At 43.1% G+C, this 13,447-nt stretch overlaps 1 protein-coding gene across 1 annotated transcript in view; it reads right to left on the reverse strand.

The window, feature by feature from the left end:
* Positions 1-604: 604 nt before the first annotated feature.
* Positions 605-13,447, reverse strand: part of HS6ST1 (heparan sulfate 6-O-sulfotransferase 1) — a 184,585-nt gene continuing 171,742 nt past the window's right edge. The window contains exon 2 of the mRNA XM_069024827.1: positions 605-7,177. Within this exon, the coding sequence (XP_068880928.1) occupies positions 6,469-7,177 (709 nt within the window). The 3' untranslated portion in view covers positions 605-6,468. The remainder of the gene's footprint in view (positions 7,178-13,447) is intronic.

Consider the following 13,447-nt stretch of genomic DNA (forward strand, 5'->3'; position numbering starts at 1 on the left):
CTTCCCTCCCTCCAAGTGTGAGCTGCAATGATACTTCAGTAAAATCACAGCCATGTTATTTGTTACACTTAGATAAATATCTTGCTGTTCTCACTCAGGATGCTGTGAAACACTTGTATCATCATCCTCTTACCCCCAGCTTACTTTCACTGTGCAAAAACAGGCACGTGGCTTCATTCAGTAACTGCAGAACGTTTTTGCACAACAAAGTACTTCTGAGCACGAAACAAACAAAAAAATTCTGTTAATTATTCTGTAATGTTTGGTGTAACAACCTCTATTGCCTGCAAATGTGTTCATTGCAGTGACTCTGAAAAAGACAACTAAGAACACCGTACAGCAGCAAAGGGAATTTTTAGAAGATGATAGGTTCCATGAGGTTTAAGGACTTTCTGCAGTGTTGGCTCAACTGTAACAATAGGAACGAACAGACTGCAGTTTCTGCTTGAACATTTCTTGTCCAGGAGTCTGTTTTTGTAGCAGAAAACAAATATTCTTAATCAACTGCACTGGCAGCTTTATCTCTCTGTAATAAACAGGCAAGACATATTACACTGAAACAGCATCCAAAGGCCAATGCAAGGACAACACGCACAACAGATGCTCAATTTTAGGGTTTATTTCATCTGCTAACATTCATCCTTGATCTAGACAAAAACAATTAGATGATTTTTTTAAATTTTATTTTTCTTGTGGAAGAAAAAAACCTTTTAACACTTTTTGTAAGATGCTATAAATAAATATATAAAGCTTTAAGTGTTACTCGGCTCAAGTTAAACGGTTGCCTTTTATTTTTTGTTGTTTTTAAGTTCCTGAAGTGGGGGGGAAAGTGCAAACCATACACATTCAGCCCAATGGAATGAGTCCAGCCACAATCACTTTCAGAGAAGCTGAATCTGTTTGATCTACAGTATGGAGAATGGAAGGCAGGTGGGGGGACAGTTGTATTTTTTTTACCCTCAGTCACACAACTCCTAGAGGAACTGAGTTCCTTGGTAAGTAAAGCACGCAAGTAAGGGGAGAGGAAGAACAAGAGAACCCTGCCTGCATTGCCCTTTCCCTGCCCTGCACAGACTGTGTGGCAGAGAGGAAAGAAGAGACAATATAAGCAAAGTCTCAGATGAATAGAAATGACAATAAAAAACAAAATCAGATAGCAGGAGGGCTGGTGAGAAATCCTGCGCCTGTTGAGTGTTTTGACTGGCAGACTACACATAAACACATAGGAACTTCACATTGAGAGAGGATGGGGATTTTTGTCTTCTCCTTAAGGAAAAAAAGATTAAAAGGGGCAATAAAAATAAGTTAAATCATATTCCAATATGTACAAAACAAATCATGCTCAGTAAACCTTTTGAATATAAAATTATTCATTATAGTACAACTCTCTCAATCCAGTCTCCAGAATTGACACCTGGGGGAATTGACCAGGGAGGGGGAATTGTGGGGCTCTGAGGAGACAGACTCATTTGCAAATCTTGTTTTTTTCAGCTTGTATGGCTAAGAATTACAGAGAAAACTCCCTGCAGCTGGGACAACACAGGTTTTAACTCCCATGTGTTTATCAGGTCTGCATTCACCTTAGCAGAATTCTTGTGGATGGGGTAAAACAAACGGCCACGGGTAGCTGGGATTGTGTGCCCTGGTTCACCTGAGCTGCTGCTTGCTGACCTGTGCCATAAAGGCTTGGCTACACTCCTGATCAGGCAGTGAATCCTACAGTCACTTCTGCCTCTGGAACATGATCTGCTAATATTAATGAAAGTGAAAACAAGAATGAAAAGAGAACGCAGCCAGCCTTGTGATTTGGATCCAGCAGACAGTATCAGTTGCATGCCAAGCTATAGCTCTGGGAATACAGTATTAAGCATAGTTTGGTTGATGAATTCCTGTAGTACTATCCCTTTTTTGTGATGATTGGAAAAGCCTATGGGGTAGGAGGGGGTCTGGGTAACTCTAAACACCAGCAAGACACTAGAGATGCTTTTAACCCCAAGATATGAACCTTGGTCAGGCCCTGTGCTGTAACGTTATCATCACCTTCTGTAACTGTCCACTGGTCCCTATGAAGTGACTTGACTGGCTCACAACAAAAACTTCCCAATAGTCTGCACTGTCACTGGGGAGTCCTCCTGCCTTGTTCTCTCAGCAACTGCACTGCTCTTTTTTGCTCTAACAGGACAGCCCAGGGAGAGAGAATTCAAAACCTTATTGGGATCTTTCTTATGCTGCTTTCATTGTCATCCCAGTTTTGTAAGCAAGTAATGGACTACGGGGTGCAAAACCACCAACTGAAATGCTCCTCATTTATTCCAAAATGTTGGGTATAAAGGGAGAAATTCAGACAAACCAGAAACTCACACTGATGCTTTGCTGACTTTTTCTTTGTTTGTGTATGACTTTGAACCCTCTGACAGCCTGGGCTGGCAACCGTACCAGTCAATCCTGCATTTTGTGACCTGGATAGGGTACAAGGTGGCACCTGACTGTCTGGAAAACTTTGGATGAGGCAAACTCCTTCAACAGAGCTAACTGGGATGAGACAAACCAGCAAGAAAATTGTTTTCTTCAGCAACAACACTCACCAAGCAGTGAAGTTTAGCTTTAACTAAAAGCACCTTGACTTCTTAGCACTACAACATGTCTTGGCCTTTCTACCTTCCCAGAGCAGGAATGAAGTCTGCTGGGAAATCCCCACTGAGCCCAATCCTTGTCTGTGATGTGCCAGGGTCAGCACAGTGCCAGATGGCAGAGCCTGAAGGGCCGCTGCCTTTTCTTGCCCAAACTGCTCACTCACACTGGTACTGCTGCCCTATACTGCCTTAAACACACAGCCCCAGCCTTTGTAAAGGCTTTCCAGGGGGTACCCTTGGAACCATGGCAGAAACACTGTGGGGTGGGTAAGCATCTGAGCAGGTAAATTCTGATTTCAAGGGGAACTGCCTCACCAAGTCCCTGAGAGACAGGTCCAGTCTCGCACCTGCCTGCACTGCTCCCAGCACTCTCTTAACCTGAGCTGGATCATGACACATAGACAGACCCCCCCTGAAGAAACACTTCATGTACTGAAGAAGGTCGTGGTGTATCTGGATGTCACAGGAAAAACATTTTGGAAGAAAGGGGCAAATATTGAACAGGAATCTACTATCTGGCCACTACTTCTGCCAGAGTGCCTTAAAGCCATTGTTCTCCATTCATTTTAAAACTACACACACACTTTTCATGTTATTGTAGCATCAAAATATCAGTCCTAAAAAGAAAAGAAATAGTACCACTTCAAGCTGTGGTACATATAAATCACAAAAAGCTACATTCACATTATGTTAAAAAAGTTCCCTTGCACCCACTAAAGGAAGAAGATAGTGCCAGGTGTGTCCTGCAACCCATGTTCTGGTACACAGCACTGAAAATAAATTAACACATGGCTTACAGCCATAAGCAGACCAGCACAGCAGCCAGGGTGAGGAATGGCTTTTGGGTGATTCCGTTCATTTCCATTACTCAGAATCTGTTTCAAAGTGCCCTATACTTTTCATACCCTGGAATACCCTTTTAGAGTCCGTAAATTTGTTACTCCCAGTGTAGAGGTGGGAAAACGGAGGCATTTGCTGGGTGCAGGATTTAAATCTAGAAACTTCTGCCTCAGTACTAAGTGAGGTCAGCCCTCCTTTTGTGGTTGAAATGAAACTGCTAACAGTTTTCAATATAATTTCAGTTCTTCTGCTTGTTACTGCAATATATTACAAAGAAAATGTTGGAACAAGGTCTTCTACTGACATGCTTCTAAGGTCAGAGGTTGCTTCTGATTTAGACAACCCTGCAGACAGATTCATTAACATCCAGCTGGTTACTCAGAGCCTCTAACACAGGAACAGCTCAGGCAGACACAGCATAATCACAATACTGGTGTGAATCACACGCAGTCCCAGCAGCGCCACGCAAACAGGGATTAGCTGCAGGCACTGCTTGTGTGCTATGGATCCATAACACAGGACGCACCCTGAAAAGCTTTTGGGGAAAGGTGGAAACTGTACACATAGAACAGTTGCTTTTTATATGTCTTGCATTGGTTTTGTGGGTAAACAGCCTGTAAAGTCGAATTTTTAAGATACAAATGTTTCCTTTAGTTACAGCAACACATAAAAGTGCTGGCAACTACCAGACATAGCTTCTCCCAGTCTTGGAATTCAGAGATGAGCAAGTGGACTTGTAATGCCTTCTGCCCCCAAGCCAACCACCAAATACTGCTTCATTTTGCTTCCCAACTTTCATCTAGGAGGAAATGCTTATGGCCAGGCTACACATTTCTGGGAACAGGAGCCATTTGGTGCCTGCAGACAGGTGAGTGCTTGTGCACTTTGCAGCAGAAGGATGCAGACCTGACCAAAATCCATCTGAAAGCAACAGGAAAGACTCCTCTGACTTTGGTGGACTTTGGCTCAGGGCTGTAATAGAATTGTATTTAGGCCCTAAGTGCTCTTTGAATTTTCTGTTCTCAAGTTTTTAGTTGTCTTTACTCTTGAGAAGAACGTCTCCAAAAGCAAGGTGTATCCCCCAGGGCATGCACAGGAGAACAGAGAAGCCCCTCCTTTGCAAAACTCAGTCTGAACTTGAAACTGCTGGAAACAGTGCACAGAGGCAGAGAAAGAATTAAAATACAAGCCAAGCAGCACATCAGTGGATGTGTATGATGGGAAAGGGATGCTTATAAAAATGACATGCTAAAGTTGAGTGCATCAGCTCTCTGCCTCTCCTCCAGTGATTTCAATGCCATATTTGATTTGCAGTTAACATGGCCTTTGAAAATCAAATCATATTCCATTTGGTTCAGAGTTTACCCTAAACAATAGAGGGTTCAGGTCTTACAGGCTGAGCAATAACGGAGTGAGACATGAACCAGGCAAAAACTACTTCATTTCCATGCTTCCAGCCAAACAAAGAAGTGCTTGCAACAGCAAAAAAATAAGCCATATTTTAATTTGGCGAGTGGGAAGAGGAATTAGAGAAGCCATTGTTGTTCTATGACTCAAAAGTCAGTAAGCAGAACCTGGTTAGACTGTCCTCACACTGGAGGATTAAACTTACATGAGGCCCTAAAAAACAGCATTGAAAGAGAAAGAGCTCTGCTTTGAGAGTGGTCTGAGACTAAAAAAACACTATCCATGATTCCCCTTTCCAGTTTTATGAACACAGCTTGTTCATTTAAAGTAAGGGCTGCAGAACAGGCACCCTGCCAAAAGACAATGTGCACTGTCTCATAATTAATTCAGACCCATAGTCAGAAATTTTCACAGCTCTGGAAGAGAGCCCCATCCTGTTACCACTTAAATCAGTTCTAGTGACTTCACTGGAAGCCAGCTGATGCCCATTACCTCTTGATAAAAGCAAGTAAAAATAACTGAAATAATACAGCTAGAGTACGTCTGTAAGCTTATTCTGGGTCAGTATTTCACATAGCAACAAACAAAACACAACCACCCCTTTGTCATGTTCCCATTAATGACTGATCATTTGCCTGGTCTGAATTTTGTGTGGATTTATGGAGGAGTATTTAAACTTTTCTTCCTTTTTTTTTAGTATGTAGGAGAGGGTTTTCATGTGCTGTTAACACACAATACTGATGGTGGCTTGAGTGGTAGTGGTGTAAGCCAACAGGATAACATGGGAATGCAGGTTTGAGTCTATGGTTGGCTTTTGACTTGTTTTGGGACCTGTCTGGGAAACAAATCTGGGAGTTTTGTGCATGAATTCCCTATTACCTTTGTGATGAAGCTGCGTATGTATATGTGATACCAGTGCAATGCATCAGAACCACTGTGCTAAGTACATATCCCAGGCTGTAGTCAATTTGCTTTAAAGTTTCTCATCCTCTGACTGGTTTTCTTCTTCTTTTTTTTTTTATGGTGCTCTACTTTCTGGCAGTGGCTGCCAGCTGAAACACTGTGAGTGCCTGTGTGCTGAGATCCCAGCCTGACAGGATGGCCAATCCTCAACTTAGTCACCATTATCAGTTACTGACAAACAATGCAATTCCCATCCCACCACCCCCACAAAAGAAAACCTCTATTTCCTTCTTTTTAATTATGTATCTTTAGATCATTATGCCCAGGGGAGAAAGAGTTTTTTCAAATTCCTACTTCTGCCATTTGTGTTAAAACTGTGAGGATAAGAAACATTCTTTTGCATTTTGTATTCTTTGTATGAGTGGGTAACTGCATTTGTGCATTTTTTACCTCTGCATTAGAATGTTGACCCTTTTTTTATTTTTATGTATTTATTGTTTTTTTAAGAATATCATCGGTCTTGTAAGAAACAGTAAAAAGACCCTATGCTTAAGGAAGCAATCTATCTTCTGTTTTACAGACTTGTTTTTAAATAAAATATTTTTTTTGTTGTTTTTGCAATTTTACTTCCATGATCTCTTATATGGAAACCCTAGAATATCATTAATATAAAAGTCTGCCTAGGCTACCACTTCTCTATAATATGGCTCATGTAGTCCTCAGTGGGCAAACGTCCTTGCTCTTCGGTCTCTTCCTTGGGAAGTGCTTCATTGGACCGGTGAAGAAGCCTCTCTTCCCGGTTCTTTATCCTCTGCTCCATCCTCTCCAGCTGCCGTTTGTACTGGTAGCGCTGTTGGAAGAGGTCCTTTGCATAGTCATAGAGCTGCATGTCCAAGTCATTGAGCTCCTCGATCCTGCGGATGGTGTCATTATCCACCTCCACCCCTCCTGCCCGCGTGCTGTTGTACTGCATGAAGGGCCGGATGAATTTCAGGTTAAAAGTTCTCTCAAACAGGTACTGAGTCTTTCTCTGGAACTCTGTCAGGCCGAAGAAGGCCATGTCTTTGAGGTTTTTTTTTGCACTCTCCAGCAGGATCTGTGCTCGCTTGTTCTCTGGGATGAAGGACATGTTGTAGCAGCCCACTAAGCTCAAGTCAGCCAACATCCTCACTTGGCGGTTGTTGGCCAAATTATACGGGCAATCCATGAACTCCTGCAGCGTGCAGCCCGACCAGTCCGTGCCCTCATAGCACGATGGCAGCTCTTCAGGAGTTGGTGTCCTGCCATCACACATGTGCAAGGAGGTCTTCCAAGTAGCTCCTCGTTGGACGTGACGCCATTCGCTGAGGTAACGGGATACGGGGTCTCTCAGCAGTGTGATGTAGTAAAATTTTCTACAAGAAGAAGAGAAAACAGAATAAATATTCTGCTAGTAATGGGACAGATGCTTGGCAAGCAGAGATCTAGTGCAGGCAGCAAAAACCTGAGAGTAAATCAACATCACATCATCCATTCCACTGTACTCGTGGGCTATTTTTTTCTTGCAATATCATGCAAAGCAGTGTGTGCAACATTAGGCCCATGTTTCTCACTGCCCACCATTTTAGCCTTGCCAAACAGTAGCACCTTCACCAGAATGTCCATTCCCAGCAACAAAGTCAGAACAAATCACCAGGACTGAACCTATCTATTGACTTCAGAGAGCAACTGTGGCTCCTGGCACTGCCTGGCCTGTCACACCAAGCACTGTGTGCCCGCCGTGCCAGCCAGGACCTGCTCTGAAGGACAGCCCAGCAGCCTCTCTGTTTATGAGCTGGGCCTATCACTTCCACTCCATGCAGATGCTGACCAGGACACCCACTGCTTGATTGATCTGGCTGCTGAGCTGAAATCTGGGAGTCTGCAGTAAGTAGCAGGATAACACCACAGGCACATAAACGAAAAACAATGGGAAATAGGAATGCAATATGCTTTGCAGAAAGAGAAGGCTGAGCTGACAACCAGCAATAGCAGCAATAATTTATTCCCATTTCAGTCAACCTGATACTAAACCAAACAAACTTCAGACACACTTTTGACACGAGACTAAATAGAAGGGAAAAGCAAGACAACCAGGAAGAACACACATAATGACAAGGGGAATTCTTGCTGTTCCAAGTATAATGAAGCCCCCAACAATACAAGCTGTCCCTAGAACTGAAAACATGACAGCTGTCTCTAACAGAGACCCTCCAGCTTCAGCCCATAAAGTTCTGGGATTGACAGAGATGGCAGTCTACAATAGCCCTCTGCACACAGAGGGAAATGGGCCTTTTCTTCCCTAACTGCCAGCAGTGTGGGATTGAGGTGTCTTTGTGCTTCCAGAACAAGGAAATACCTTCTCTAGCTCCTACAGCTGGCACGAGCTTGTGGGGCACAGGGCTGTGTTACACTGTGCACACAGAAGCACCTGGCTTTGGCAGGGAACACACACATGCAACTGGAAATGTTCCACACAGGGGTGGTGGAGGATTCATCTCCCCATCAGAAATGCATCTTTGGAATGCTGCTAGGGCTCACTGCCTTGCCAGCACGGTTCAGGAACACTGAATGTAATGGCCATTGAGGTGGCAGTGAAAAGTTTTTTTTTGAGGAAAAAAATAGTAAAAGTATTCTCTTTTGGCTAATTTTAACACACCCATGTTTTCCTAGCACCTTCAGTATTATTCTTCTAGTAGTAACTTAAATTTCCGCAATAAGAGCAATTTAATTTTAAAGTAATACATCAAAGCCATTGCCCAGGAATATTAAGTAAAGTTTGCTTTCCTAATTCATTACAAACTTGCTGAAGGGCTGTTCCAAAGTCGCCAATTTTGCTCTTTCCAACAATGGCAACGGGTGTCCACTCCAGCTCCAATTCCTCTCCTGCTTTCTGCCTTCATAACTAGGGCTGGTAAAGACATTTGTTATTTTTGGAAACTATTCCATCTCTCTTCAACAGGAAGAGTATCTTGCTGTCTAGTAATGCTGTCCAGTGCTGTCTGTGTACAGGGAGAGGGGAGGAAAAGGGGAGCAGACTCTTTCCTTAAGCCGACTTCTTTTTCCTTCCTTTACCTTGCAGCCTGTAGTGATTCCACTACCCCGACTGAGAGGCAGCCACAATTTATACAGACTGAGCTAAGAAACCTCCAAGAGATGGGATAAAATATGACAGCAGAAAGAAAAGGAAAGCAGTGATGAATGCCAGATGTTCAATGACAGACATTGGTGCTAAACACTATCAGCAGTTTTTGACTTGTGAACTGCAGTGGACTTTTTATTTTCACCAATGTAATCCAAAGGTTTTTCAGTGAACAGGTTGAAGCCATTTATTATTTTGTGGCTACAGAAGCAACTAGAAGGTTGCTTCCCCCTGATCCCTAAGATCAGGGACTCATTTGTGTGTGAGGTATCCACAGACACAGGAGGAGCTGATTCCTGTCCAAACATGCCATCTGTACAAGTATGGATAGTGAAAAAAGGGAAGAATTAATATCTGCATTTGGTAGACAGGGGAACCAAAAATATTAACTGATGTGCATAAAGTCAAATGGAAGTGGCAGAGTTGGCATGAATCTGATTCCTGTAAGCCTGAGTCCAGCTTATCTTCTCTCTCTGTCTCTGTTTAAACTTTAGGAGACTATTAGTAAATCAGATTAATAAATATCATGCAAAGCTCCTGGAGTCCATTGAAACAGAGACAGCTGGAACAGGACATGGATTGGCAAAAGCTTGAGGAGCAAGAACTTCTTTCTTCAAGCCTACACTATAAGAGCTATTACCTTAGTTGAGGTAATACCCTGGTAAGTATTTTACCATGAATGATCTTTCTCAAAGATTCATCTCAATGATAAAGAGCACAGGAAAATAGGTTACAATTTTTGAAATTCTACTGAATCCGATTTGCCCCTTTCCAGGTCTGTCACGCAGAAAAGTGCTTGAAGGAAAGAGCTTGCCTCCTAACACAGAAATCAGATTTATCTTTGGAAACTGGAACCAGGCCTCTGCAAGTACTTAAGGAAGCTGCCCCAACGGGGCATAAATAAAATAAAAAAAACCCTAACAAACAAAACTAAACAGAGACTTTAAAGCAAACGAATAGTTTTAACTGCCTAAGTTGAGATGCACCATCAACATAGTGAAAGTTATGCTCCCAAATTTGTATTTAGCTTAGAAATATATTCATTTCCAAGGAGCAGATTCCCTCAGCCCTCAGGCAAGTGAGCAGTACACCTTCCAGGAGACTGGGACCTCAGGAGCCAGAGAGGTGAGCCACTTGCACGTTAGATGGATGACCATGCAAGTATTCACCCAAGGCACTTAAGATACAGAAGCTGCTGTTCTTGGAGTATAACTTGGGATTGCCTTTAAGTTTAGAGAAAAATAAGGTAACTGTAAAGCATCATCCTTTAGCAGTCAGAAAGCTCAGATGCTCTGTTTCAGCATGGCTGAGAACACAGGCAGTGCCACTTGTCAACAGTGGCTTGACATTTATGAGGAACCACATGACTAGTAAGGTTTTTTTTTTGTCATCAGAGACGAAATAAACCCATAAGCCCCACACAGCTGTGAGTGCCCTTCCTTTCAGCATGGTGTCCCAGACAGCCACTTAACTTTAGTGTTCCTAAAGGCTCATTTCAGAAGTGTGGTCTTCTCCTAGCCCAGATGGTTCCACTCAATACTGCCTCATAAAAAGCCCAAGCAGCCCCAGTTTGGTCATGCAATGTCATGTCTCACTGGCCTTTCTGGACTTAACAAGCTTGAGCAAGACAAATGGACATTGGAGTTAGTAAGATTTTGCTTCCCATGTGAAGCTGAGCAGAGCAGCATTAATGCTCTTGCAGGCTCCCCTTCACATACCCATGGGGTTGTGATCTCCAAGGGCACAAAGACAAGCAGAAGACAAAGTCACACCTCTGCCTTTTCTTGCATTACTGTTCCTGGCAGTCCCAACACGAAAACCCACCTGAAGCCCTCTGATGTGTTTGCAGAGTTGCAACTCGGACCTGCACAGTTTTGGAAGCTGCACAGTTTTGTCCAAGGAAAGAATCCCTAGCACATTTATTAAACAGAACAGAATAAAAGAATGTTTTTGATGAACAACCCTTTACCCAAACTGAAGTTGCAGGAAGAACAAAATCCAATATTAGAAAGGAAGGCCAATCTTGTGGTCATAATACACAAATGAATTCAGGAAACCTCACTTTAAGTGCCCATTCTGTCAAAATTAGCCTGCTTGCCCCAGACAAATCTCCCTCTCTGCCTCTGTTTCCCATGTGTGAAGGGCTGACAATGTCTCCTTTGTCTGTTTTGGAAATTCAAAACATAACATCTCTTGGAGCAGGAGCCGTCTCCTTCCATGATTATGCAAAGCCCCTGTTTCAGCATGGATTGAGGTCAGAGGACAATGGTTAACTGGAGGCATATTTTCATGACACAGGCGTCAGAGGCACCACTGCCCTACGGGATTCCTGCCCGGACCTCTCCTTCCCACTCTCACATAGCAGCACAAAGCAGCCTTAGTTTTGCCAGCAGAGTTTTGTTTTTTTTTAAGCAGGGCCATGCTGCAAATGCAGTCACTGAGCAGCTCTGGGTTAAAAACAACCCTTTCTTGCATGGCTGAAGCTGCCATTTAGCAATATTCTGTCTTAATTCCTGTCAGCAGGTTCCTCAGCTAATGAAGGGGAAATGAAACCCTTCCTCCTCTAAAAACTCAATTCCTTCTCTTTTGCTAATAACCAGTCAACATAATTCGGATAAAGTGACAGATTCTAAATATGATGCTATCATTTCTCTTCAGTTCATTTCCACTCTTTTCCACATGCCGATGCACCCTTCTTACTGCTGCTGGTCTCTAAATTCTGCCAGGAACTGCTTATTTGACTGTGCAATTCCTTATTCTTTCCTGTGCTCGAATGCTTCCTCCCACATGGCCAAATTTTATTTTATTTTTCTTAAAATTTTTACAGGTTCTTCACTGAGCTTTCAAGCATTCCTCCCAGGAAAAGCAAAATATGTAACAAGTCCTTTTTGACTTCTGTGGTGGCCTTCCATCAGATCAAGAACAACACACAGCTAGCCACTTGCAATATAAATGCTTCATCTGCCTGCCAGGAGGGGGAAGGGGAAGGAAGCTGCATAGGTCAGCTTCAACCATATAACCCCAATCTGTCAAAGCAATATGCCCCCAGGCTACAATTTTTCTAATGCTAGAAAACAAAAAATAATTAAAAAATCATTCCATATCCTTGCTGAATTAACTGAGCAGGGGGTCTGCCATCTTGTAATAATGAGGAACGCTGTGTTTTGCTTAAAGATGTAGTAATGTCAAATTTGTGGCTGATTTAAGGCATCCTTGTAAAAGTCAAGCCCACGTATTATGCACTCCACAAATCCCTGGTGAGGGTCCTTATTCCATTCATACTGGCTCTCACTGTAAGTAGTTTATCACTGAAACAACCAGTGATTCTGCCTCCCAGCAGTGAAATGCACACGTGCACCTGCCCTGCTGCTAGTCTGCAGGGACCAAGGGAAGAAGAACCAGAGCATTCAGCACCCCCACTGTGATCATCTAATGCCTCACTTGGCTGAAACACTGAAGGGGATTGCCAGGTAAGGGTTATCTCCAGTGAAAACGAGCAGTGTATCCTTAAGGAACAGCCCAGCAAGGACTTACAGGTAAGTAATAAGTAATAAGTAACAGGTGAGTCAGGTGTCTCTAATGATGGACGAGCTGAGAATGTGGCAGATGAAAGTTCATAAAGAATTTATATTCTCACTATAAAATCATACTAAACATTACCTACAAATAGCAGAGGTATGGTAGAACAGTTTCCCCCTTCTGCACAGAGAATGACCTTCTGTTACGATGGGGAACTCTGGGTGACTCTCCAGCCACCACTCACTTCAGTGAAAGCTGCCTCCTGGCTTATTTATCACCAGTGCACCAAACCCATACTTTTAAAGCCCAGCCTTGCAAAGACTCCACATATTTCCCTGTTTTCCTCTACAGTCAGATTTCTTGCACAACAAGCACATTCTCAGTTAGAGATTGGAATTTAATATATGTACAATGATTACTTCCTTTGGTAGCAAATAGCCCTCATTTTCCTCAGTCTATTTCCTCTCATCTGTTGTTCATTTAGACTCTTCCTGCATTTCACACACAATAAACTCTTCAGTCCTTTAAAAGTCATAGAAACAGAAAGAAAACCCCAAACAAATAAAACAAGCGTCTTCTCTATACCCTATGTTTAAATAAAGGTTGCAACACAAAACCCCAAAAGCCAAGAAACTGAACAGCAAACCCAATCCTCCAGCTCTCAGACTGGGTAAACAGCTACAGCAGAGATTTTCTTTGCCAGGAAAGGAGGGGGTGTCAGTGCTTGCTTTGGGAACCAGGTTTGTTTTGCATAATTGTGTTTGTTTTGCCTGATGATCTCTGCTCTTGGGACTCAGCTGTATTAAAAGATAGGACATTTGGAAATGTAACAACAGCCAACCCTCACACAGGCTCTGCTCACCCTCCAGATCTTTGCTCAAGGAGTCATCCTGGGGTTTGATTTCACCATGGGCCAGTTCCTGATGCAGCAGTGCCTGGACCATGCTGCCAACAGCCCACTGAGAGCCTGCCCTGAAACAATGCT

The sequence above is a fragment of the Aphelocoma coerulescens genome, chromosome 9 (genome assembly GCF_041296385.1).
Source record: "Aphelocoma coerulescens isolate FSJ_1873_10779 chromosome 9, UR_Acoe_1.0, whole genome shotgun sequence".
NCBI lineage: Eukaryota > Metazoa > Chordata > Aves > Passeriformes > Corvidae > Aphelocoma > Aphelocoma coerulescens.